Source organism: Centroberyx gerrardi, chromosome 13 (genome assembly GCF_048128805.1).
Source record: "Centroberyx gerrardi isolate f3 chromosome 13, fCenGer3.hap1.cur.20231027, whole genome shotgun sequence".
Lineage (NCBI taxonomy): Eukaryota > Metazoa > Chordata > Actinopteri > Beryciformes > Berycidae > Centroberyx > Centroberyx gerrardi.
This window is the reverse complement of record NC_136009.1, coordinates 1,081,198-1,109,153: the sequence shown is the minus strand read 5'-3', so window position 1 is coordinate 1,109,153 and position 27,956 is coordinate 1,081,198. Positions and strand designations below refer to the sequence as shown.

Here is a 27,956-nt window from a genome sequence, read left to right as displayed (position 1 = left end):
AATTGTGCAAATTACACTTATTGTAAGTCGCTTTGGACAAAAGCGTCTGCTAAATGACATAATCAGAGTTTCCGTTATATACATTTTGTAGCGGCGGCCCGCCACTGCAAAATTATTGCCGCCGCTGCTTCAGAATTTTATGAAATGTCATGAAGTCGTAATTACACGACTCTGCAGAGGGCTTTTAATTTGAAACGACGGATACAGAAGTGGCGACACTCGGCCGAGGCGAGAGGGAGAGAGAGAAAGAAGAGAAAAAGAAAGAAGAGAGAGAAAGGTAGATTAAAAGGCTGCGTTCACACACAGCGCTTTTTGTGAGGAGAAATAAAAAGCGGATCACGGCAATGTCACCTGACGTTAGCTCAGCAGCTGCTAGCTCACTAACCAGCTGGTTAGCACTTAGCTATAGCAGACAGAACAGTGTTGTGCAACAAGCAAAGGCTTACCAGATATTTCCAATACATGTCCAGTATAATCCATACTGCCTTTAAGATCGCTGTTGCGGTAACGGAAATTCATTTATTACAACATCCAATTTCTCCACCGGCACTTTCACTTATTCCATATTTGTTGTTGCTATGGGAAACGGCCAGCTTCTCTGTCATCGCGATTGGTCGGCTGGGAAAAAGCAGTTCACGTCACCCGGCGCTTTTCTGAACAGTTGAACATTTCTCAACTAAAAAAAAAAAAACCGTTTCTCAACTTTTGAAAGCGCTCCATTCTGACGAAAAAAATGCTGCAGCGCTTTTCGGGAGCGGCCGCCTTTTGTGCGCCTTGCGGCCGCTTCCCATTACTTTTAATGAGAAAAGGGCGCTGGCAGTTGGGGAAAAAACGCTGTGTGAACGCAGCCGTACTTCAATAAACGTCGGTAAAATAATTGCCAACGATGTTAATATAAGCAATGTATTAAAATATTCCTGATTGCATTGTCAGATGAGTCTGTTAAAATATTTCTCCAAGAAGAGAAAGATGCCTGATGTCGATGAGGAAGATAGTCAGGTAACTTTACTTTAGCTAGGGAGGGGCTCAAGGTTCTTAGCTATGCCCTGAAGTTTTGAAGGGAAAGAAATGCCTTCTGGTTCTAAAATATGTAACGTTAGTGGTGGCTACTACAATATTTGTTCCACTAGTTGCATGATCAAATATTTGTGATGTGAGAGAATTATCTAATGTTACTCATTCTCAAATGTAACCTTATTAGATAAGTAGACAGGCAGGAGTAGTGGAGGCGAGTGGAGCAGGAGAGCAGAGTGAAGCAGGAGAGAGGGCAGAAAGTGAGGAGAGTGGAGTATGTTCTAAAGTTTGTTTTGCAGTCAAGTGTCAATTTATTTCATATTTTTTTAATTACCTATTGATATTCACTCCGACCGCGCGCGCACCACCCAGGTACAACAAAACCCTTTCCCCCCGCTGCTAAAAAAAAATCCTAGAGGAAACACTGATAATGTAATATAATGTAAAATTGAAATTATTTCTTAGGGTTTAGGATCTAATCCTAAATTGTGTTAACAGGGTTTCCTCCCATAAACACTGCTTGGCTTAATAGCAGAGCAAGACAGAGGGCCACACGTGGTCCGCAGTTAAAACCAAGGCTACCACTGGCCTTAAGATATTTTCGCCTCTGCTTGCTCATTCAGCAGCAGAACAAACAACCGCTAATGTCACTGATAGAAAACTGATGGTACACTGCTGTTTCCTTACCTGTCTGTGTTCAGCTCTTCGGCGAAATTATTATGACTAGATAAATTATAACCACTAGGAAGGTATCTTCATAAACGAGTGCACCCTATCGTAAGTCACGTAAGCCACATTCACGCAGTGTGGTGTCAGTCCCAACGGGGCTAGCCAGCGGTAGATTAAACGAGTGCACCCTATCGTAAGTCACACGCCTCTTTGGCGAGCGTCTGTGTGACGTATCCGGAAGTAAATAAGTCACGTTTCTCCTTGAACGTTTCTACCATAATACATGTAAAACCAAGGCCAGGACCTCTTCTTGCCCAAAAGTGTTAAAGTCTAAGGTCAGTGTATCTAATTTCGTGCTTGTATCATTTATTCAGCATAAAGTGCAAAAGACGTGCCAATGAAAGTGAATGGCATTGTGCGATACATCACACAGCTGAAAGAAAATTGGATTATATAACGATGAGCTGCACTGCATGTATCATTTCAAGACAACCGTTTGCTGCGTAATGTTTCGTAACCAGGGATGTTGTAAACACCTAAATTCAGTGTCGACACGATGGCGAAACGAATATATTAATCTAACGTACTGTGTTGGTCTAATCCATGGATGTAGGTCTATGAATTGGTTCTTTCCGGTGCTTTGAAAACGTGTTATTTGTTGCCATAATTAGTAACGCTAATCATACCATGTCTTAGAATTAAAGTGATAATAAGTGAATACATAAATAGCATCATTTTATAATCCTAAAATGGACTAGTGTACCTGCTGACGGCAAGGGCGGATATTTCATTTCACTGTTGGGGGGGACAATAAACAGAAAAATTTCTCAAGAGCAATTCCTGAAGGGGACACTAAAGGTGCCGCCAAAAGTACTGTTGTATTAAATGTATATAGAGGTCCATTATGAAACATTTCCATAAGCACTTCATTCCTTTCTTATGAAGATTTTATCAAATTGCCTTTGATATTACTGGGGTCTTTCTACTTGGCGTTTCGGTGCACTGAAAAATGATCGGATGTCTGTTTTTCTTTTCTCTGCCATTTTAACTGACCTGGCTGGCTGACAAATAGACACACACACACACACACACACACACACACAGCATGCAGGTTAGTTACAGTACTAGGTGAGAAGCAACACCCATTAACTGAACTAAAGCTAATACATGCCTAATTAGATTTAGTTTTCCCGAAAAAGCAGATCTCTAATGTTTTGCTGTCAATGTAAAAGTCCAGAACGCTATGAAGCCTGCCAGAAACTTACTTAATATTTTAACATAGTGTTTGTTGTAATTATGTCTTTTTTATGAATTAAGTCTTCATTTATTTCCAAAATTATAAACAAAATTACATAGTGGCAGCCATTTTACATGCAGTAAGAAAAACATAATATACTTAGAACCTAATTACGTAGGGTAAGTTAATCTTAAATATTATATTATAGAAATATTACTGTTACCATCTACAAAAGATAATTTTGGTATGAAAACCCGCATTTTAATTTAACCAAGTATCCTGTATCATAAATACATGTCTGGCATTTGTAACAAACCAAACCGCTTGAAAATCGGTTGAAAATTCAGTGAGTTATGAGGATTTTAATTGTGCATAGACCTCCTGCCTCCATAGACATACGTGCATTAGGAGACGCGGCTGCCCCGTACCAACACGCTGACGCACAAGATTCAACCGCGAGGTAATGGAACAAAATGTAGTCTGGTTACAGTTGTGAATGTGTTTTATTCTATTGAGTGGTAGAAGTAAAGAAAAATGTCTGACACATCCTTTGTTTTAAGTTAACCTTTGCGAAGCAGCTACTTACTGGAGGTCTGCCACCACTGACACACTTCCAGAGATCCTCCACAGACACTCGTACCGAGGGCTAATGTGTGTGTGTGGGGGTTCGGGGATGGTAGGCAGTGGACCAAACCACTGTGAGGCATATGAGAGGGGGGCGGGGCACAATCTTTCGAAACTTAAAAACGCATTGTTTTGTGTCTATAATTAGCACAAGTGCTTTCAATGCATATTATTATATTATTTAAAATTATATAGTTATGTTTACAATGATATATTGAGGGGGACAACTCTCTGTTTTTCCCAGGAAGGGGGGGTCCGGACCCCCCTGTCCCCCCCGTAATTTCCATGGCTGACGGTACCAGTGTAATGCCGGGGCAGGCTGGGCAATTGCTCAGGGCGCCCCATCATCAACCAGCTGCAGCCGTGGAGCATGGATGTATTAAACTAGCCGTGGAGGCGGAGACCAACCGCAGATCTTTGTTTTAGACCATGGCTGCGGTCGAATAGTCTTTTTTGCTTAGGAAGGTTCCTAACTGAGTGAAATGACCCGGAAGTATCTAAGTGGCAGCCATGATAAGAGCTGTTCGAATTCTCTACATGCTAAGGAAAGGTGCTTCAATGCTTCCTTACTTAGCTCCTTTAGCATAGGATACACTGGACGATCCTTTACGAAAGGAAAGGAGATAATGCCGTCCCACGATTCCTTGCGGCAGCAACATTTAAAGCGACGCACCATTCGGCCGTTCACGAAAACAAACGATCATGACCGACAAGGGAAGCAGATCATCATGCAAGTTACCGTTGCTTATTAAGCATTTTCCATCTTATGCCATAACTTGCTAATATGCTTATATGTTTTGAACTTTCAACAATATGTTAAACCCATAGAGGTGAACTATGAACGTTATGCTGCTGTTGTAAAATGATCAAAGTGAAGTTAACATTGTAGCATAACCTATGCTCAGTTTGCATTAATTATTTCTTCATTCTGAGCGTTGTTGTATTGCCAGCCTTTAGGAATATCGTTAATTAATTTTACTTCAGTCACAGATGCTGAAACCCTTGACTTAATAGAGGCCTGTATCAGCCATAACAACTTCAAAGCACAATCAAGTCAACATTTCAAGGTGTTTACTGAGTTGTGTGGTGGTTCTTAAGCTATTATATACACAGGCTTATAATCAGATCATAATCAGCATATTAACCATAACACAGAAGTCTGTCTTTCAAGAAAAAGGGATATGAGACGTTTTTAGCCAGATGATGTTTTTAATTCAAAATATGTAAACTATTTTTTTTTTGCATTTTTTTTCTCCAATACATTTTGGGCTAAACTGATGCACTGGGTAAATGGGTAAATTACCAGTAAAAGGCATCAAACAAAAGATCTTTTTCATGTTTTCCTTTAACACAAACAACAACAAAAACTGTTTAATGGGTTTATTAATTTTTTTCTGGTTATTGTGGGATGATGTGCCAGGAAAGCCACCGGACAATCCCGAGTTCTTTTTCTGTGAGACGAACTAACAGAAAACAGAAACAAAAGTTTACAACCATAGAATAGAAAGTTGTGCTAAAAACTGAATGCAAACTTGGGTAACTGCAAATGTGACAGATAACAGATATTACTGTGTAAGCAAGTTACAGCTTTAAAAACAATTTACATATATTTACTAGCAAATATTACAACACTGCATTCCCGAAGTGATATTGAATACGGTAATGCTGCTCTTTGTCATTTTAAACTCATAACATAAGTAACGGCGCTTACCGTCCGCTTCGACACCATTTTCACTTAGTCTGAGTCTGATATCTAAAACTGCCACGGTTCTCTAGCTCTCCGCTGCTGCTGCTCGTGCGCATGCGTCATCAAACTGCAGGTCTAGAACTGCTGGTCTAAAACTGCGGTTGGTCTCCGTGGCGCCACCAGGGGTGCCAAATTTGCCCACACTTGTCTTAATTTGATTTGATTTGAGTGACACTGGGTGACACAGCACAAATATAAAATACATTTATCGCGATCTACAAAGAAAGAAAAAACCCCAGAAATAAACCTACTATGCTTTTGGAACATTGTTAGTTGCAGTAACAGATTACGTCACTGGGTGGTGCTACATGTTGGCATTGCGTGCTTCTTTTGTTATTTGTTTGGCTTTGTGTGGATTGGTGGGCAGCAATTTAATAATTTGATGTTGGTGGTATCATGGCATGATGAAATAGGCTAGTTATATATATATATATATATTATTTTTTTTTGCCTTGTTAAAGTATGGATTATAAGGCAGCATTTTCTTCATTTTATATTAATATTGTGATCTTAATATGGTGATGTGTTGATATGGTATCATGTGAAATTAGTGTTGCCAACCCTCCTGGATTGGCAGGGAGACTCCGGTAATGGAAAAATGAGACAGAACAAAAACAAGTGCTTCCACCCGTATTTCAGGATGCTGATTTTCAAATGAACTGGTAATGCAGCTAAATGAAATAAGAATGAAAATACAACTTCTTAAAAAAAATGGTCCCTTGGCTCAATTTGCCCCAGGGTGGGGGTAAGTTGATCCTAGCAAGTGGGTAAGTTGAGCTGCTTGGGGGCAAACTGAGCCACTGAATTACTCATGTTGGAGTCTGGATAAAATACAAATAACTATGTAATAATTTCTGTGTCAAAATACAAATAGGCTTTGTGTTAGGGGTGTAATGATACATCGATCTGGATCGATAGATTGAATGTAAAGGTAAAGATCTAATTAATTGTTACAAAGGACAGATACCGATTTATTTAATAAATCATAATATAAGACAGTTCATTAAATGTATAATTGGTATTGGGGTCGTTAGTCCCTTCCGACCCACCGTAATCAACTCGCGCTCGCTTGTGTCTTCCACCTGGTCCATACCCGCCCCCACTCTGTAAACGCGCACATGACACAGCACCATGGCAGACCCGGGGCATGTTCAATTTCCTCAAAACGTAGCAAGCCTCCTTGCGTTAAACGCACTACCATTTCCTTCTGTTATTTCCTGTTTGTTACGTTTTGGGGCAATTGAATGTGCCTCTGCAGTCTAGGGAAAGTGAAGAAATTAACTCGCCTCTGGGAAATAAATCTGCAGTATGGAAATATTCTGGATTCCGTAAGAAAGAAGGAAAGACAGTGAAAACGCATGCAGTATGCCAACAGTGTCAATTCAAAGTCAAATATGCTGGCAATACTACGAACCTCGCTGGTCACCTCAAAAGAAAACATGGCATCTACCCTCAAAACACTACTATGCCTGACAAGGTATCCGAAACTCTCTTGGTCCAGTACACTTATGTTGCACTAAGAGTGTACTAGACCAAGAGAGTTTCTGCTGGGTTTTTTTGTTTGCTTTTTTGTAGTCAAAATTGAAAGATGGTGGTACTTATCTCAGGGTTCTCTATGTTAAGCAAAAGTTCATGCCTGTTGCACTTTACCTTGAGAGAAATTTAGCACTTTGAATGCATTGGAAAATGTTTTTATGCCTCCGTGCCGGCGACAGCCGTGGCCGGAGGCATTATGTTTTCGGGTTGTCTGTCCGTCCGTCCGTCCATCCATACGTATAGACGTACGTCCATCCCATTCTCCTGAATGCGATATCTCAGGAACGCCTTGAGGGAATTTCTTCAAATTTGGTACAAATGTCCACTTGGACTCAAGGATGAACTGATTAGATTTTGGTGGTCAAAGGTCAAGGTCACTGTGACCTCACATCCGTCCCATTCTCATGAACGCGATATCTCAGGAATGCCTGGAGGAAATTTCATTACATCGGCACAAACGTCCACTTGGACTCAAGGATGAACTGATTAGAATTTGGTGGTCAAAGGTCAAGGTCACTGTGACCTCACAAAAGATGTTTTTGGCCATAACTCAAGATTTCATACACTAATTATGACAAAATTTCACACAAATGTCTAATAGGATAAAAATGATGAAGTGATGACATTTTATATCCAAAAGTTCAAAGGTCAACTTCACTGTGACATCATGTTTTGCTTACCACTGTAGCTGAGAAAACGATCTTGGGTCATTCTACAAAAACGGTGGAAGTGCTGTCACTTACTTTTGCAGACACCAAAATCCTTTAAGTTGACCTAATAATCACATTAATTATATATGTTCAATAAATAAAGACTGTCCTTGCAATGATAAAACAAAGTTTATTGGCGGAGGCATACAACCACGAGGCGGTTATTTCTAGTTTTAAGTCATTTCCAGATTCAAAGAATTGTGCCTTTGTTTTTTTATTTGGTTGTTAAGCAGAGCTTAATAAAATTACACTTTCAAGCTCAATTTGATTATATGCGTTTGTAACTTCATGTTTAAACTTTATTGAAATATGTGGTTGGCTCACAATAATATGTCGATCATATGTCACTAAATCAAATCGTATCAGTGCAAAATTTGTGTTATCGCCAAATATTGAATAATTTCCTTAAAGCTACACTAAGCGATTTTCCAACCACTAGAGGCTAATGGCTAAAATAAATGTACCTATGGAGAAATATCGCCGGTTATCAGTCTCGCTTTGCCAGATTTTTCTTCCGCTGACGGTTACATGTCCCACAATGACAAGTGAAGAGGTAGGTAGCAAGTTTACTACTTGAACAAGTTTACTCGTGAGCTTCATCGATTCCACTATTACCAGAATTTTTTTCAGGGATGGGAGGGGCAGTCAAACAGCGAGGAAAAGAAAAGAGGTTTTTCACCCCTTTTCTAAAGAAACAATACAACACAGCTGGCCCGCATGTGTGGCTATTTGTTTATATCATTACATCTCACAGAAATCTCCACGTAGCACAGTTAGTTTCAAAATTGGTTACAGGGTCTGAAATCGCTTATTGCAGGTTTAAGAATCAAAATCGTATTGAATTGTAGTAAAGCCTGAGGTTTACACCCCTACTTTGTGTACAGTCTAGGCTATTAAATAAAACATGTTAAAATCACACATAGGCAACACAAACTGGAGTTATGAGCATGAAAACAAAACAGGGACTGTGATGGAATTTTTACAACCTCATGTCTACTTAATTCTTGCACAGCCCCTGGCTGTGAAGCCACACCTACTCAATATTCCATCTATCCAGGCTGTAGGGAAATACAAAATCCAACTCTACTCTGTCACACCTGGTTCCATGTCATATTTGTGCTTCTTAACCAGAAGTCAGACAAGCACCTTGTACTTCATGCCAATGATGAAAATGAATTACTCACCATCTCCCAATACAAATGCCAACTCCAACCCAGCAATTTTAACACCAAATGAGGTGAAAAATGTACTGGTGAGGTTGAAGTCCAAAGTATACAGTTACAGTGCCTTGGACTTCCGAGGAAAGGGAAGAAAGATGAATTCATCTACAGGTTAGTTGAGCTAGTGTAACAGGATTGTTAAAAATTGTTGAAGTTCATCAAAATACATTCTAGTATCCTTTAATTTATTTTTGCTATTTTTATTTCTTTGGGGTTTTGATTTCCTGTATTATTTTATGCAAGGCCCTTTTAATTTGTTTTGTTCAAGCGCCCTCACATGGGGAGTGGTGGTAGCCATAGTAACCAGAATCGCTCAGCTCGCCCCCTTTGCCTGCTGACGATTCCAGACTGGTATGTAGTGAAAACAGTTCTCTTCTGATTGAAAATAAAAAAAAAGTGTCCAAATAACATTGGTATCTTCAGCTTTCATTCAAAAGGTAATTTTTAAGCCTGCCAAAAATGACTAAGTTTATATCGTGATATATATCGATATCGACTGATAAAAAAAAGTGTTATATCGTGATAAAGATTTTTGCCATATCGCCCAGCCGGTCCGTGTATCTTTTGGTCATTCGATTTTCCTTTCAGAAACGGGTATTAAAAAACAAAAAACGAGTGGTTATTTGATTTTCGTTTTAAAATACAAAAATTAAAATTGAAATACAAGGCGTTTTTCTTTTTCATGGTCAAAAAGGGATGAGCGAAATTTAAAAAATTGTTTGATTTTCATTTTCCATTTCGTATAACAAAAAATAAAATCACTAGAAAACAGAAACGAAAAAAGGCCTGTTTTTTCATATTCTGAGACCAGATGTGGTCATTTACAAGACAAGAGCGCCAAATGTAGGATTGCCAGTGTGCCAGTGTTGCTTTAGCCCAGGCTAAAATGTCTTTGGAACCCTACTCTGAGATGATTTTGGACATGGCATAACAAGGCCTGTCATCCGCAGAAATCTCTGCGTGCATATCACATGAAAGTGGGGGCGCAAGAGGATTTTCTGCAAGAAATGTGAGATTTTGCGCTGAAAATGGTATGTCAATGAATCAGTATTTGTTTTTTTGAGTAATTTGGTATCGACACCATGGCCGCACTGGAACCATACGCTAATTTAATTAAAGACTTATTTGAAACTGGCAAGACGCATGCAGAGATTTCCACCACGCTGCAGCAGATGGGTATCCAGCGATGCTCTGAAATGAGTGTTAGAAGATTCTGTGTTCAGCACGACCTTAAGCGAAAAAGACATGTATCGGACACAGAACTGGAGAGGGCTGTGATTGGATCAATATATGAGGTAAGTTTTCATTTAGGTTTTCACATTTTATATCCTGCCTATCTTTCAAACGTTGTTAGCGAATGGCTATATTTTTTTAACAGACGGGCCCATCTTATGGCCGCAAGTTCATGACTGGCTATCTGTCTTCAATGGGAGTGTGTGCAGGAGAATGTCGAGTTGGAAAAATCCTAAGAGAGATTCATCAGCCATACCATGAATTCCGACGTCAGGTAAGTATTATGCTAAGAATTCAGTGAAACAACACGTATATTGTTATGTAGGCTAATAATAATAATAATAACAATAACCATGTTGATGTACATCACCGTCAGAAATAGCTTAAATATATTTAGGAGTTGAACTTAAAACAACTAGAATATTATAACCAGCCCATGCATATAAGAATTTCCTTGTTGTAAAAACGTTTTGTGAATATTGTGGGGCACTGTGACGGGGACTGCCCATTGTTCCGACGGCCCATTATTCCGAAACCCCAATAGTCTGAAAAATGTCCCATTGGACCGAAAGCCCATTTGTCCGACAGCCCATTATCCTGAAAACAAATGCCAATTTCTCAAACAAACAGAAGCACATGGCTAATTATTATGCAGAATGACGTCAAGAGGGTGTGAAACATTAGGAGGCAGGGCTGACTGATTGCAGGCCATGAATCGGTCCCATTGGACCGAAAGCCCATTTGTCCGACAGCCAGTTATCCCGAAAACAAACGCCCATTGCTCCGAAAATACACACTCTCCCTGCAGTTAGAAAGATTCATGGCCTGCAATCAGTCGGCCCTGCCATGTGAGAAAGATGGGAGCCTGCATTAATCATAATTTAAAATTTTTTTCAGGGTGCTCGTAATCTAAATGCAGTCCCTTATCATGCTAAATATGTGGGCCATAAACTTCATCTTGATCAAAATGAGAAGCTTGGGATGTTCGGAGTGACACACGTCTTGGCAGTTGATGGCTACAGCAGCAAAATTGTTGCCAATTCCACCATGCCAGTGAAAAACAACCTTGTGATTTATGAGGAAGTTTACAGGTGAATACATTCAGAACCAATGTTATTGTCATAATCTTTTCTGTGCTATGTATATTGTCTTTTCATTGAATGTAATGCCTTTTTCTTATTGGATCAGTTAAGTTCAGTGCAGCCATGTGCACATGTACACATTATTTTATTCCAGATCTGCAGTGGTCAACCATGGGATGTGGGACCAACTCAGGGTCGACCATGGCAGGGAGTTTTACATGTGCCTGTACATGCAGGAGAAGCTGTCAAGATACAAACACAACCTCAGCAGGCCACCATACCTCCAAACAACATCAACAAGGGTGAGGTTTTTGTAATACTGACAAACAGTACAACTAATATAATCAAACATAAGAAAGAAAGAAAGACCAATTTTTTCTTCTTAAAAATAAGGACTGAAAGCATTTTAAATGGGAATTCATTTTCCTTGCTTAAGAAACTGCTCTATTATTAGGGGCCGGGCAGCTCTGCCCGGCCCCGAATTTTGGATTAGAGACACATGATTTCAAAGATGTTTTAATGATAATTATGGTCCAGGCAGTTCTCCTGATGGACCCTCATGTATTTCTCATTCATCCTCTTCTTCTTCCTCCTCCTCCTCTTCTTCTTCATCTTCCTCCTCAAAATGCCTGGCCCCGACACTGCTGCGCAGCAGCTATAATCTACTATTACATTGAAAACATGTTTTGTGGTCAACAGAATCTTCGAGTGGAAAGGATTTGGCCCGAGGTGAACAATCGAGTGAATTACCCATTGAAACAGGCCCTGGTACACCTGCTGGACCAAGAAGTCATCAACATGGAGGACAATATGACTAAATTCTGCATCTCAAACCTGACATGTCAATTAAGCCAAATTGGACTTGGCAGAGTGGTGCAATCATGGAATGCACACAGGATCCCAGGTATGCTAAACTGAATATGTACAACACTTTAGAAGCAATGGTTATTTTTTTACACTCCAGCCACATACAACATAAACGGCATTGCTTTGTTAGTTATTCGTTACCATGTTTCCTTGTTTTAGGCCGTGGGATACCCAATGAACTCGCAGCAGGTGGCTGTCCAGCTAAAATTTCTGAGGAGCTGCTGCCCAGTGCCTCTGTTGTGGCAAACATGTATGAGCAAGAGTTGGGATCCTCGTTGACTTGGGTGTCAGTTTTTGGAACTGACCCCTTTTCATCTGAGGAGGATAGATGTCATGCAGAACTGGACTTTGCAGAGAACTACCCTGACATCTCTCTTCTTTTTAATCATGTGGTAAACAATGACTATACTCCTTTCCAAGATGCCTTGTTGTACCTCATGAATGTAACCCAAAGATATGTCTGAAAAAAGTAACTGAAATGCTGTGGTGGTTTTTATCCAATCTGTGGTGTTGTTGAGTAGCTGGGTAAACAGACTGCTATGTGCTCTGCTACTGTATGTGTTGCTCTTAAAAAAACCTCGGCATAAAGATTGATTTAAAAATCTTATGTAGCTGCCACTGTGCCCCCAAATTGTCAGTTGAATAATTTGGCAAATAAACTTTTATTGCTTTAAACTCTGTTTCATTTAACTTTTTTTAGGTGAAATAAAATCTTGCATACAAAGACCAAGATACAGTCCTTTTTACAGTTAAAATAAATGCAATCATTTTAACCTTGTCAATTGCTACTCCTGTCATTGTAGACCTAGTATTTCAAATACAGACGGTTTTATGCACAATGTTACCTGCTGTTACTTCCATTGATCTGGGAATCTAATTTGTTATTCAGAATTATTTTTGATTAACACATTAATCAAAATCAAAGTTCATAAATAAATGTAATCTTAGCGATCCCAACTCTCATGCAATGTGTGCCCATGCAATGGACAACATCCCAGAAACTGGACAGAAAATTCATTGCATAACACCTACACCAAAAGATTGTGAATCAGTCAAGTCAATGTTGTGTATGAGATTCTCTATAAAGTCTTTACCTGGAACAATATGTGACTATTTGTACTGGGGCCTATATTGGCAAAACATCTTACAGATAAAAGTTACTCCTCACTTATCAATTTAGGAGAACATCCATACAAATATGCAACCATAATAATGTGCAAAAAATGCAAATCCAGTTTAAGTACCTCAGTCTCCTCTTTTTACTTGCTTGTAACTGCCGAAAGTGTTCTTCCTGCACAGCAAATACTTTCCTTGCATTTTGCTTCCAAAATGCTGATCCTGTATAGAAAATAGTCGATTAGTTGTGCGCGTGACATGTCTCAGGAGATGGGGTGGTTTTCTTAAAACCAGAAGGTTTCAAGGGGTTCAAGGGTTACATAATGTTGAAACCTGAAGGTTTCAAGAAACCACTGGGCAATTACTCCTTATACAAATGAGTTTATTTGAAGCATACATAAAAAGTATGCTGGATTTACATAAAAGTATGCTGGATTTATATGTAGTATTCCTGAGGCTATCATATAAACAATACAAAGTATTCAACTATACCTCTGGTTCCTTCAGAGTCCAACATTTTGTTTCCCTGGCCGTCAGTGAGGATGAGTGAGTCCTCTTGTTCAAGGGCATCATTGACTTTACTGATGATGCCCGTAACAGAAGCCTCAAATTCAGAAAAACGCACTATCAGCATTTTGCTTGTCTCCAACTTGCCATCCACAAGTTCAGCGATGAAGATGTTCCTGAATATTGATATGAAAACAAACATTTTTTTACTCATTTTATATTGTTTGGGCCTTATCCCACTACTATAATTGGAGAGCGGTTTGTGTGTTTGTGTGTCCCACCATGGAGGAGGGGAGAGGAGAAGAGAAGAGGAGAGGAGACAAGGAGGGGAAAGGAGAGGAGAGGAGACAAGGAGAGGAGAGGGGAGAGGAGGAGACAAGGACAGGAGAGGAGAGAGGAGAGACGAGGAGAGAGGAGAGGAAAGGAGAGGAGGAGAGGAGAGAGGAGACAAGGAGAGGAGAGAGGAGAGGAGACAAGGAGAGGAGAGGAGGAGGTTATAAATTCTAGTTCCTATAATACAGCCAGTGCAATGGTAATGGTAATGGGATGCCATCTTTAAATAGGTCTATGGTGCATCCAGGTAAATTATGCAGATACGTATACTTGTGTGACTGGGTGACATAATGTAGCCATTACATTGAAAGCACATTCTTCTGCAGATGTATTATCAGTGTCAAATATGCTCAAGTCACATTTGTGAATAAATATTGTAAGTCTTACTGTTTGTAGTTATGGCTAGCATAACAAGATAGCAGTTCATATTGCCTTGAAGACAAGGGTAATCGTATAACATACTCTAACATTGGTGTGATGCTCCTATCCGGTGTGATACAAACAGTAGTTGCATATGAGGAGTGAAAGGTTTATTTGGTCACCTTTGGAATGTTTTTGCCACGGTGGCTCTTGGAATTGCAGAAGCCCTTGCAGCAGAACCCGCAGCAGTGCTGGGTGGGTGGTGGAAGGAAAAGCGGGTAGGGTTGTGTGTTACTGGCACACTAGATGAGTCCTCCACGCTGATACTCTCGCCGTGCACCTCGTAATGCCCCCTTACTATGAGGTCTAAAGGGCTTAAGTGGCCGTCAGTCCCATGAAATACGGCTACATTGCTGTCATCGGTGATGTAGAGACTGGGGCCATGTACCTTTTTCAAATGTAAACAGTGAGGGAAGGGGTTCACCACAATGTTAGTAGTTATAAAATAACGATTTTACAGAATAAATATGACGTATTTTTAGACGAAACTACAATACCAAGGAAACTATAAAAGAAGGAAGGGTGATTACGTCATGTGACAGCATTCAAATTTTGCATTGGTGCCAGACTTTGGTGCCACTTCTATTGAAGTTAATGGGGCGGGCATGGCAAGTCCCACTATAACCCATCATATCTGTGTTGTTTCACCTTTGACTGAAAAATGCTTCCACAAAATAAAAAATAAAAAATTACGTGATGTTGACTAATGTTTTTTATCTAAATCTGCGCGTTCGTTTTCCTTGTTATTGGTCTCCAAACAGATCATGGCTCTGTCCAGCAGCTGCATATAGCTCAACTCAAGCCCCTGTTTGGTCCAAGATAGCTACATCATGATACATGACCAGACGGGGCAGGTCCGACCTATTATCGCTGACCAGACTGCAATTATAACCAGATCAATTTATTAATGGCTCTGATTATAACTGGCTGGACTCAATGATATGGCCTGTCAGAGTCAGGTAAATATCCCTAAGCCAAACTAGGACTTGACCGTATGTGATTTACATTTGATTATGATGATTTACATTCGTACTAGTCATCTAGCTTATATTATTAGCTAGCACACACATAAGTCATGATGACAACGATTAAGCTAGAGAGGCTGTAACATTTGCTATCACTCACCAACACCGCAGCTCCCTGACTGAAAAAATAAATCACGTTCTTCAAACCCTGTCTGTTTCTTTTACACCTTCACAAGGATTATTTCTTACTAACGTTAACGGTTTTTAACGGTTTAAAAACCGGACCTCTCAACAGAGGAGATGGCGATCCCTTTCACCTCAATGTCAGCCGAACTGAAAGTTTTCACACTTGGCACCAATGTGCGTTCACGCACTACACAGTGACGTAATGACCCTTCCTTATTTTATAGTTTCCTTGTACAATACCTGGAAGATCCTGCCGATTTTTTTGGTTGTCATGTCGTCTTCCTTGAGAGTTAAGCGTTTAGTTCCTCTGAACAAGATGAAACTCTCCATGATTGATTGTCAAGGCTAGAAAAACTGAATCAAGCTAACGAGACAGTAACTTCCGGGTCACACAAATCGAACAAATTAAATATCAAAATCAAGTTCAGCCCGTGGCCCGTTTTTTCATTTCCTATTTTTGACTTGAGCATAAAATCGAAAGTACGAAAAACAAACCGTTATTTGTTTTTTGGTATCAGATTCATAAACGAATAACGATCAAGAACAAAAATCGTTTTTTCATTTTCCGATTTTGGATTAATTGAATATGAAAAGAACGAATGATACACGGATGAGAGAGAGAGACGGGGAGCAAGAGCAAGGGAGGAGTTGTTTAATTCAGTAATAACAATAGTAAACTTAATTCCTATTCCTGAGAGCTGAGAAAGCTCCAACAAGTTCACCTTCCTCCAGGATTTGTATTGTAGCGTGAGTAAATAGGTTTAGGTAGGATTACCAAATCTCTCTCTCTCTCTCTCTCTCTCGCTCTCTCCCTCTCCCTCTCTCTCTCTCTCCGCTATTGATCTCTGTGGGACCGTCTGAAGTGCGCAAATGTTTCAGAGCGAAAGAGAGACAGTGCGTCCCCGTAACCATAGAAACTCACACTCCCACTCCTGCCATGACAGCAGCACGGGATGGGATCAGGATGATCACTGGTAGCCTACCATTGCCTCCTACATAATGTGGACAGCAGCAGGTTCGTATCCACCGTAAGCACTTGTCCAGCTCCGTCTTGGGTTTCGGGAAATTGATAACGCTAACACTGGCCATATGCGGTCGGTCCATATAGCCTACCTAGTGTCACTGTTACACACTCCATAACAGCAGTGCTTTATGTACACCATGACTCCAAAAACAAAAAACTATTGTAGGAAAAGAAAAATGAAATATAAGTGTGGGTTTTTCCAGTTTCTCATTGACTATCTATTAGGGGTGTAACAATACACTCAGCTCACGGTTCGGTACGATACACAGTACAGGCTTCACGGTTCGATACAATGACGATATTTTTAACAGTTTAAATGGAAACAAATTGTGACTGTAGAAGATTCTTTCCTTATTGCTTTCCTTATTGCTTGAAAATATTGTTTTTTTTACGTTTTATGTCTAATAAAATGTAAAAAAAACCCCAATATTTTCAACTTGAAGTTGAACCTATTCCTACAGTTTCTTTTATAATTGTTTCTTTCTGTATTACATATTTTTCAGTGCAAAAAGCACTGCAAAAGTAAATTAAAATAAAATGTCTAAACAAGGATGTCCTCTTTAAAATTAAGTGCAAATGTCTGAACATGGTTAATCGGTTAACCACCGAGAATATTTTTGACCGGTTACGCATGTCGGTCTATAGGTTAATTTGCATACAGTGTTGCCAACTTGGCGACTTTGTCGCTAGACTTAGCGACTTTTCAGACCCCCCCTGGCGACTTTATTTCTCAAAAGCGACTAGTGACAAATCTGGCGATTTTTTCTGACCATGGGAAGCAATGTTAATGTTAATGTTAAAGCATTTGGCAATAAATTGGTACGGCTGATGCCGAAACTGGCCCGGGTGGGCGGAGTCAGCACTTAATATTAAAACGGGCTACGCCGCGGCGTGCATAACAAGTGCAGATATTTATATGCAAATTACAGCAAAAGGACAGCGTTTCGAAATGCGGTGCCAAAGCTCATCTAGCTATCTACTAAAGCAAGGAATCTGTCTGTCTGTGAGTCTGAGTGAGTGTGTGAGTGTGTGTGTCCTTCGCATATCTCGAGAACCGTTCGTCCGATCTACTTCACACTTGGCGGGTGTATTGCTGGGGACCAAGGACGTGCAGTGTCGGATTTGGTGCAATTTGGACACGCAACACGTTCATTATTAATAAACTTTGAATAAACAAGCGAACAGCGCTCTGTGCAGCAGCGGGGCGAACGGGCACTGCACTAGTTGAGTCAATGGAGCGCCGGAAAACGCCACTTTCTTGTATTTCGGCGAACGGGCACTGCACTAGTTGAGTCAATGGAGCGCCGGAAAACGCCACTTTCTTGTATTTCACGTCATTTTGCGTTTTTTCTTAAAAATTAACCGGTTAGTTACCGGTTAATGAGTGTCGGCCTATCGAAAGCAAAATTAACCGAAACTGACATCCCTAAACATGGTTGATCTAACATTCTCCAAACACCTTAGTTGGCCAGGAAGGCCACAAAACTTAAACTTAAATTAAAACAACAAATATGTTCAGACACTGATTTTCTAACCTAGGAGGACAATTGGAATCAGCTTTTGTGGAACTGAAAATTCCCGCTATGCCGTGTCTGGCTCACTCAAGTCAGAATTTAGGATTTAGTTTAGGATTTCTTAAACCGTCTTTCTGGAATACCCCATGGGGAATATGCAATGAAATCACTGTTCTGCACTCATGTTAACTCTCTGAGTGTTGAGCAGTGTTAGAAATCTCAGATTAAAAAGTATCAAGTTACTCTTTACAAATACCGTAACGAAAACATGCGAATTTGGAGAGAATTTTATTTTTTTTCACTTTCGTTTTCACAATAGGAGACTGTCAGATTAAGTACAATGCTAGTGGACTGTGCATCACCAAAATACATTATGTACACATTAGGCACATTACAGAGCGATTTAGATCAATTTCTATTCATTGACTAACTTTATTTTGTGCCAGCCGTGCCGATATTGTGGCGCTGCACCACAGTTTATGTATTGGAAACAATGGCACCATAATCTACTGGTTTATTTAAGAATAAGAGCATATCTACATGGTCATGGATGAGTCCAGTGTGCAGCCTGTTGACAGTAAGTCCAGCCGCTGAAACACACGCTCCAATGGAACAGATGTCCCGGGGTCAGGAGGCAGAAATAGTGTTACGGCAACTTCACAACTTTCATTGTGCTTGTAGACGTGCCGTATTTCAACTTTGTATTACAGTGTTTACAATGAACACTGTTGTCTGTCTGGGTGTAATTCTCCTACACTAGACTATGCTTCGCCCGCTTGCTTGGCTTTCCGCTTCATCTGTATAAGGGGTGAAGTTAAACTGCGCCCGCGTGGTGGTAAATCATTTCAGCAAAAAATGAGAAATAGCACATAGCCTATATTGTCGGTTAATCGGTTAATATATGCTTGATTGATCAAAATTTTAACGGTGATTAATCGATCGTCGATTAATCATTAACATCCCTATGTCCGATCTATCCATCCTTCCTAGGAAGCAGCAGTGATGCGGGTGTCCACCAGTAAACTGCAGCAGCTCGCCATTTTCACCACTGTGCTGACTGGTGGAGGGATCGGCACCATGTACTACCTGATGCAGAGTGAGTATAAATATTTTGTGTGTGTGGGTTCAGGGTGTTCATGTACTTGTACTTTGGGTTTATACCTTAAGAGTGAGGACATTTTGGGTAAGTGATGTAATTTTGGCTGATCTCTCAGGCTAGTTTAGGATTTAATAGTAGAATTAGGATTAGGTATAGGTAATACATTAGGGAATTTAAGATTAAACACTAATAATGTTGAGACATGCACAGGTACAAGTTAGTTCTATAGTAGTCTCGCTCACAGACCTTTGATAATATATATTATCATGGTATTATCAATGTATCCAAATTCTGTGCGGAGGGGGCGTTGACCTGAAATCCATTGACACTGAAAACCACAAATCATGGTTGAGGGGGTGGGGACTTTAAGCCACTGCGTCATCTCAGCATGTAAATAGAAATGTAGGAAGCATGCGGAAGTCTGCATTAGTCAGCATGGCTCATTTGCATAAAAAAATAATAATAATAAAATAAAGTTTACACTGACACAAAATAAAAAGTTGGTCAGTGTATAGAAATTTATCTAAATCGATCTCTAATGCATCTTGTACACATATCTGTCATCTGAAGATGCACAGGAGACCAGTAGCATAGTCTCCAATTGTGAAAACAAAAGTGAAACTTAAAATTCCACAATTTGTTGCAGACGTCTGCTGCTGCCCTACAAAGTTTAATGGTAGGTAACGTTATTACCTTGTGGTATTTAAGTAATGTTAGTGGATCCTGTACAGGATCTCTGCTTGTTAAAATCCTCCTCACGTTTCTTGCTGGTGACTATTCACTGCAACAATAGTGGAACTATAGGGCGTTTACTCGCGAAGACCTCCCCGCGGCCTCATTCTGTTTCCTGTACAGGATTTCTATCCGTTGCCCCCAGAAGCTTGTGCGACGCTCCCGCCTTGTGTCGCGAGAGCTTCTGGGTTTCTCAGATTAGTTCTACAGTGTTACTATTGGTTCAACAAAAAGAAGGAATGGGAAAGAGAAACCCGGTGGTTGTCGCAGGAAAGGGCAGATGCTGGTTACGGTTAATCTAAATTATAGGTTTAAGCCTAACCTACAACTAGGGTCCCCTATAGGTATGGATTATATATGACTGGGCCTAAGGATGGTCCTTAATATGTATTAATTTAAATTAGTTAAGGTAAGAGGAGATAGTAATAGGGTAAGGTTTAGGGTAAGTAAAAAAAAAAAAAGATTAAGTATTATTAAAAAGTAGGGCTGGGCAATAAAACGATAACAATATCTATCGCGATAGAACTTATAGTCAATATAAATGTAATACATGCTCACTAGAAAGGTCGATAGAAATCATTGCTTGGTTGGTTAAGTAAGCAACTCCACACAGCAGAGAGAATGCCTTGGAACAAAGTTAGGTTTCACCAAAGACCTGTGAAAGAAGCGCTGGCGCTGTTTCTTCATTATTTCCTATGGAAAAGTGCCAAAAATGAGGAGAGGCAGGTCAATGATTAGGACAAGCTCTCAACAATGTCTGCCTGATGCGTGTGTGACACGTGTGTGATGTCTGTGTGATGTGTCTGTGTGTGTGATGTTTGTGTGATGTGTCTGTGTGTGATGTTTGTGTGATGTGTCTGCCTGCCTAATTTTTTTTTTTTTTTAACATATAGTTGCCATGACAGTAATAGGGTTATGTAACCAGCTGTGCACACCAAAATTTAACAGTATGACAATATTCTGAATGTGTTTTCTTACCCTCAGTTTTTTTTTAATTGACAAAGCCTAAATTCCTGATGAATTTGATATCTATTTTTGCTGCCAAACTAATAATTTAGGCCATGTCTCTGTCATTTTATTTATCCTGGTAGTAATATATAAAAACTGTGTGATAGATAGCATGAAGTGAGGATTCGTATTTATCGTATGTATCGAATGTATCTAATGACCACAGTATGGTAAGTGACAAGCAACATCATTAGAAAGTTGGAGTTAATAGCTGATAAATGGGTTAACCCAGTGATTTGACGGTGAATGCATAAGAGCAGCATTATGCCAAAAAAAGAAAACTATTTAATTTAATTTAAATATTCAAAAATATTTAATCAGGAACTGATAGTAGTGGCATACCACAAGTACAGTTTATAGTGTCCTAATCATATTTTGACAATCATGACAATTTTGATGCATATCCGTATGGTATCAATATAGGCTACTATTGCTATATGGTCTTATGTGTAATGTAGCCTAGCCAAAGTAACGGCTTATAGAATCATAAATAATTTGTAAAGATCTAAATTATTTTTTATGTTTATGAAAAATATAATCTATTATTGATTTTCATCTGTGTTTTATAGTGTGGCCTGTTCCTGTGATGTACTGCTTGAGCAAGATTAACATCAGCTCAAACACCAAGGGATCATCTTTTAATGGAAATAGCTTTTTGATAATCTTAAGCAGGTTGCAACTTGGGGGTGTGGGTGGGGGGTCCCTACCTCTGCTATTGATTTCCCTAACTCTGATCATTACATTTAATCGCTGGTGGGGACATGCATTCTCCCCCTCTGCGGTAGGCTATGTTTTATTCCATAAGTCAATAAATGCATGAAGAACTTCCAAAAAAAAAAAAAACACCATGGAGTTTTTTCTCCCTTTTCAACAGATTATAGAAGTTGCCCATCCATCTATCCATCTACGGGGAGAAGTGTAGAAAAAGGAAATTATCAGATCAAAACCACATTCAAAAACAAAGCAGACTGTAAAAAATAACAATAATAGAAGCAAAGTTACAGTCGGGCTGCGGCAAAACGAACCATATCAGAACTAACTTCCAGGTTGGCCTATAAAAAACATCACCTATGAGTGGAAAAAATAATTTTGGCATGTAAAATATAATACTTTCATGGTGGAAACACAGCACTTACTGATTTGACATCAGGGAGTTCCCTTTCATTTACTTGTAAAGACCTCAGGCGGATGGCCTGGGGGCAGGGCAGAGGCCGGGCAGGAAACCTCAGGCGGACGGCCTGGAGGCAGAACAGAAGGGCAGTGCAGGTCTGGATGACGGCCTGGATACTGGCGACGAAGACAGAGCAGCTCCGGAGAACGACCTGGAAGCTGGCGACGTAGAAGAAGCAGCTCCGGAGGACGGGCAGGCGGATGACCAGACCGGCGGAGCAGGTCTGGAGGACGGGCAGGCAGACGACCAGGAGACCGGCGACGCAGGCGGGACCGCTCAGGAGGCCGGAGAGGCAGGCGGGACCGCTCAGGAGGCCGGCGACGATGGCTGGGCCACTCTGGAGGTCGATGACGAAGCTGGAGGTCAGGAAATGCAGCAAGCACCGGAAGATTCGGCTGCGGGTCGGGGCTGGTTGCAGGATCAGCTGCCGGCACCTGGAGTTCAGGACCGGGATCTGGCGGCGGGAGTGCTGGACCGGAAGCCGACAACAGGTGAGCCGGTGGAGCCGGGGGAACAGGAGGCTGCTGGAGCACAACCACAGGAGACTGCAGCAGAACAGGTACTGAAGACTGCTGCAACTCAGGCTCAGCGGATTGCTGCAACACAGGAACAGAAGACAGCTGCAGCCCAGGAACAGAAGGCTTTAACAGCTCAGAAACAGAAGGCTCTTGCAGCTCAGAAACAGAAGGCTCTTGCAGCTCAGAAACAGAAGGCTTTAGCAGCGCAGGAACAGGAGACCGCCGCAGCTCGGAAACAGGGAGCTTATGCGGCGCAGGAACAGGAGACTGCCACAGCTCGGGGACTGGGAGCTTACGCGGCGCAGGAACAGGAGACTGCCGCAGCCCGGGGACAGGGAGCTTTCGCGGCGCAGGAACAGGAGACCGCCGCAGCTCGGGGACAGGAGACAGCTGCGGCTCAGGAACAGGAGACAGCTGCAGCTCAGCAGGAACAGACTGGACCTCAGTAGTGGCGCTGAGCAGCAGAGACTCCGTGGTGCTGGGCAGTGGAGACTCTGTGGCGCTGGACTGCCGAGAGAGCCAGTGGCGTCGGGAGCCATGGGGACCTCGCCTCCTCTTGGAGACTCTGCGGGTCCCTTCATAGAGTGACCGCTGGACGTCAGGGTGGCTCCACAGCTGATCCATAGTTGACACCTGGGATTCGGGGAATGCCGGATCAGAACAGGCTGGATCAGGACAGGCAGGTAGCGGGCTAGCCGGCTCAGGACAGGCAGGTTCAGGACAGGCAGGAAACGGGCTAGCCGGCTCAGGACAGGCAGGTTCAGGACAGGCAGATAACGGGCTAGCCGACTCAAGACAGGCAGGTTGCAGGCTCATGAACCCGAGCCTAAACGGCTGGGGTGCAGACTGAGATGCAGGCTGGAAGCTAGCAGGCCGGGAAGCTAGCAGGCCGGAGTGAAGGCTGACTCCTGGCAGGCCGGGGTGAAGGCCGGTTGCTGGCAGGCTGGAGACTAGCAGGCCGGGAAGCAGGCGGAGACAGACAAACGGGCAGGGAAAGGGGCTGAAACCCCCCGGAGCTTTCTTCCACTGCCGGGACATGAGAGGGTTGGGGCTTGAGTGCGCTGGGGATAGAGAATGGAGAAGTGTCGAGGAAGTCCCTAGCCCACTCAGGTAGCGAGCTCCTCAGCCAAGGCTTAAAGGTCACGGCCCTGTGGGCCATACTCAGAGTTGCCAGCTTGTGCTCCGTACTAGGAGCCCTCCTCCAACAATCAAAAATGCACTGGAGGGTAAAAGACAGCTCATACAGCTCTTCATCAAAATTACCGGTTGCTGGGTCTATGGTGGCCAGTTCGTACTGTCACGTATGTGGAGAAACTCAGGGGCTGGACCCAAACACAAGACCGGCACACAGAGAACTGGGGTTACGTAAAAGGATTTAATAACGAAATGAGGCAAAGTACAAAATAAAGCAGGTAATTGAAAAAGGTAAGAACTCAAACAGGCTAGCAGGCAAAAGGCAAAAACTAAACAAACAAGGAGTCCAAGGCTGGCAGGTAGTAGAGGAAAAGACTTACTAAACGAACACAGGGAATCAGGGCAGGTAACCAGGCAAGGAACAGGAGGAACACAACACGTAACAAAATGACGAACCGGCAACACAAATTGAAAAACACAGCCTATATATACAGACAGGGACTAACACACGAGGAACAGCTGGCAGGAGGCGAAAGAGTCCGGCCAATAGGCTGGAAACAGTCAGGTGAAGGGGGAACAAAGAAACAGGACTAATGGGCTGATGGGTGTGTGTGTGCTGAAGGAGGGAAAGTCCCAGGACATCTGGTGGCTGGCAGGAGGATGGCAGGACTGGGGAGTGAAAGGAGTGGTTGACCAGGATACAGGGGCAGACAGGAGCAGATCATGGCAAATCGTGACAGCTACCTTGCATTTGTTTTTTGGCAGTAGACCTCATTTTCATGTTCTGCTCTGATTGAAAATAAAAAAAGCCTCCAAATAACATTGGTATCTTCAGCTTTCATTCAAAAGGTAATTTTTAAGCCTGACAAAAATGACTTTATATTGTAATATATATCGATATCGACTTAAAAATAATGTTAAAAAAACGATAAAAAAATGTTATATTGTGATAAAGATTTTTGCCATATTGCCCAGCCCTATTAAAAAGTAAATTCATGTTTAGCTGCTGCTGGATATTGTCAGTCCTCATATCAAAAAGTCGATCAGTTTGAGGGTAAAAAAGGGCCATACGATCGCTCTGTGAGTGGAAATGAACAAATTCCATCCATTATTTCATGCAAATCGAGTCTTTCTCATTATATTTAGCAAGGTTTGTGTGTGTGCGACAGTGCACAACCTCCATCTCGTGAGGTTTGATAATGCGGAAGCTAAATACAATGGGGAACTGGCATGGGGATGAGTAGAGAGTAGATAATGACTGAATTTTCATTTTTGGATGAGCTATTCGTTTAATCTTGTTCACCTCCTTCAACCTCCTTCCTTTTCTTCCACTGTTTTTGTCCTTTTCTTTCTACTGTCCAATCAGAGAAATTCATCATGTCAGACTACTCCAGATTGGCTCTGGAGAAGTTGGAAACATGTCCATTTGCCATGGAAAGTCTGGGGGCCCCGCCTTTAAAAGTCCACAACATCCACCTGTCTGACAGAAACAACCGCATAGACCAGTACATTGCTCAGGTACTATATAGCACAGCAGAGGATGTTGTTTTTGTTTTTTTCCTATTTCTATGGTTTGTTTAGGATTTTGTTGTTTGTTTAGTTTAGTTTTTTTTAATAATTATGAATATTAATAATTTTGACCTAAAATGCTTGATATTACTGTTGCTTTCCTTGTCACATTTTCAGAATGTGTCACATTTTCACAGTTGTTTCCAGTGTCATAGAAAGTCATTTAGAAAAGTTTTGATAATGTTTTTGATGAATGTAAAAAAAAAAAATATTGAGTGATGCTGACAACCATCCACCTCAGCACCAAAACATGGTTTTCACACATTTCTAAGTGACATGGCTGTTTCCTGTGTTGCAGATAAAGATCCCAGTGACTGGGTCTAAAACAGGAGGTTATCTGTACACTTCTTCAGTTAGAGACCCTATTACACACAGGTTAGTACATTCTATGTTATTCTATTCTAGATTGTACTTTCTGGCTCTAGTAGTGGGCTGGGCTCTGTTCAGTCCTTACAATCCATCCAGGATGCTGGAGCCCGTCTTATCTTCAACCTCCCCAGTTTCCCCATGCCAGATTCTAAACCTGTGTTTACAAGGACACATACTTTGTTCTGACTGTCCTCTGATGACCTGGCTATAGCTCCACCTTGTCTCAATTCTTCTTATTCCTGGCTCCTCAATGCTGGAATGATATTCAGAGCCCAGTCTGGACCACTGACTCATTCCCTATCTTCTGGTGCAAACTGAAAAATAATCTCATCACTTTCTCCTTTATTTACACCTGATCTTGCTCCTGTCTTGCTACCCTTTCTCTGCCTGACTCGTACCTATTTACATAGCACTTGTTTATTATACATGACTATTGTGAGGACACACTCTATTGTCTATTGTTGTGTCTATTATCGGAGCGCAGTTGCTTTCAATCCTGCACTCCTTACTACTGGCGGTTTGTGATGTTTGTGGTGTAGGACCATTTTCTGCTGTTGGGCTTATTGTAAGATGTTCTGGATAAGAGCACCAGCTAAATGCCTTAAGTGTGAATGTGAAGGCATGACTCTGCCTGTACAGTTCTTCTGTCAGAAACTTTGATATTAACAGAATAGAAAGGAATACAGAAAAACAAGTAAACAAGACAAGAGTACAGGCAAGTTCTTGTTTAAGACTGTAAATCTCTTCAATTAAAGACCATCAACAGACCAATCTGATTATATATTATACATAAAATCCAGTGGAAAAAACACTACTTTCTCCCTACTTATGGGAAGCTCAGTTACAAATGTACTTAATTTTCAATGCATGAATATAAAATGTGCAGTGCATTTTATCAATGCTTTGTAAGCAACATTTTTGACCTCTCTTTGTCCCTCCCTGCAGATGGAGTCTGAAGCAGGCAGTACTTCAGTTTAGGGAAGGACAGACCATTGACCTGTTGAATCCTCCTCTAACACCAACACCATCATTATCATTATAATCATCATCGTCAGCAGAGCAACCATACTCAGCAGAGCACGTAGGAGGGCTGGATACAGGCCGCTGGCACTGACAACTCAAAATGCAATTCAAAAAGCATGCACTTTGAAGTACAATCATTTAAAATATCAATAAGATTTTCAATGCAATCCCTTCCAAATAGTTTGTTAACACTTTATGTAGGTAGTCCAATGCTGATACTTAACTATCAGGTGATCAAGAGTAGATATAGAAGTGTCACATGACTGTTTGCTGCATCTCTACAGAGTATGTAACTATAACCCTGATTTTAGCCTAATCCCAATCCTAACCCTAACCCTATTTCTAACCCTAACTGTAACCCAGAGATTATTAAAATTAACCCTAACGGAGACATTGAATATCTAATATCTAATCTAGACAAATTTTCACACTATTGTGAGAAACTCATTTCACTTTTTATTGACACATTATTGTAAATTCATAGTTGAGTATCAGTGTTGTACTATCCAAATAAAGTGACCAATAGTTTTCTTTCTTTTTGTAATGGAACAAGTTCAGCTATAGCCTGGTTTCAGACTCCTGTATTGCGGATTTTCAGATTTTGTCAGATTCAGAGAGTCTGGTGTTGCTCTAGCGCCGAGAAACAATCGCAGGTGGGACTAAAGTTTGAGTGATAACGAACTGGCCATTCAGTCTGAATATCAGGCTAGTTCAGCAAAATATTTCAAAAATATTTGAAAGCATGTCAAATACCATTTTGAGCTAGATGTATAATTTTGTATAACTCAGTATGTGAACTACAACTGCTGATGCTGGAAACTATAAGAAATTAGATGAGATATTCTGTATGTTCCTTGTTTCTGACTTACAAGAGATTAAAACGAGACTGGTGGTAAATGTGGCTTATCAACAAATTTATCAACAATGCATGACACCCACCCATTTCCAACTGACCAGACCAGGACGACTGAATTATATCAATCCAAGATGCTGGCATACTTCACTGCTGTTGTTGGATTGTTTGGATTGTGGTTGTTACAAAAGGAAGTAACTGTGATTTGTTACTGTAAAGACACTGATCAGATTACAGATGTTATAAAAATACCAGGGATTACCATTTAGATTTGGATTTTTCAAATGGCTAAACGTAGGGCACTGTGTAACCTATTTAATTGTACTGGACTCCAGAGTAGGGGTTGCAATTCATTGTCATACTCCTGGGAATATAATATTACGCAATTTAAAATAAACAGGCTAAATCATCTTGTATTACAAAATCTGAACATGAAATCAATAAATCATGCTCTCAAATTGAAAGACCATGCTCTT

At 41.0% G+C, this 27,956-nt stretch overlaps 2 protein-coding genes across 3 annotated transcripts; both read left to right on the top strand.

The window, feature by feature from the left end:
- The first annotated feature begins 219 nt into the window (after window positions 1–219).
- Window positions 220–27,528, top strand: coa1 (cytochrome C oxidase assembly factor 1). 2 transcript variants are annotated; one of them, XM_078287469.1, is made up of 5 exons: window positions 220–277; window positions 18,995–19,100; window positions 25,033–25,184; window positions 25,534–25,610; window positions 26,550–27,528. In XM_078287469.1, exons 2-5 carry the CDS (start codon window positions 19,007–19,009, stop codon window positions 26,644–26,646), a joined length of 420 nt encoding a protein of 139 aa, XP_078143595.1. In that variant the 5' UTR covers window positions 220–277; window positions 18,995–19,006; the 3' UTR covers window positions 26,647–27,528. The 2 variants fall into 2 exon arrangements, with proteins under 2 accessions (XP_078143595.1, XP_071750342.1); XM_071894241.2 differs by lacking the exon at window positions 220–277 and adding an exon at window positions 1,946–2,018.
- LOC139907744 (uncharacterized) lies at window positions 9,550–12,569 on the top strand. The gene is made up of 6 exons (XM_071894240.2): window positions 9,550–10,052; window positions 10,136–10,264; window positions 10,888–11,081; window positions 11,227–11,374; window positions 11,772–11,976; window positions 12,099–12,569. The coding sequence occupies exons 1-6, from the start codon at window positions 9,840–9,842 to the stop codon at window positions 12,401–12,403; spliced, it is 1,194 nt and encodes a 397-aa protein (XP_071750341.1). The 5' UTR covers window positions 9,550–9,839; the 3' UTR covers window positions 12,404–12,569.
- Window positions 27,529–27,956: the final 428 nt, after the last annotated feature.

Bases quoted from the DNA above. Each gene is read 5' to 3' on its own strand.
- LOC139907744 (XM_071894240.2), top strand. From the start codon at position 9,840: ATGGCCGCACTGGAACCATACGCTAATTTAATTAAAGACTTATTTGAA. The intron at 11,082-11,226 runs GTGAATACATTC...ATTTTATTCCAG, and splicing joins ATTTATGAGGAAGTTTACAG to ATCTGCAGTGGTCAACCATG. The intron at 11,977-12,098 runs GTATGCTAAACT...TCCTTGTTTTAG, and splicing joins GAATGCACACAGGATCCCAG to GCCGTGGGATACCCAATGAA.
- coa1 (XM_078287469.1), top strand. From the start codon at position 19,007: ATGCGGGTGTCCACCAGTAAACTGCAGCAGCTCGCCATTTTCACCACT. The intron at 19,101-25,032 runs GTGAGTATAAAT...CTGTCCAATCAG, and splicing joins CATGTACTACCTGATGCAGA to AGAAATTCATCATGTCAGAC. The intron at 25,185-25,533 runs GTACTATATAGC...CCTGTGTTGCAG, and splicing joins TAGACCAGTACATTGCTCAG to ATAAAGATCCCAGTGACTGG.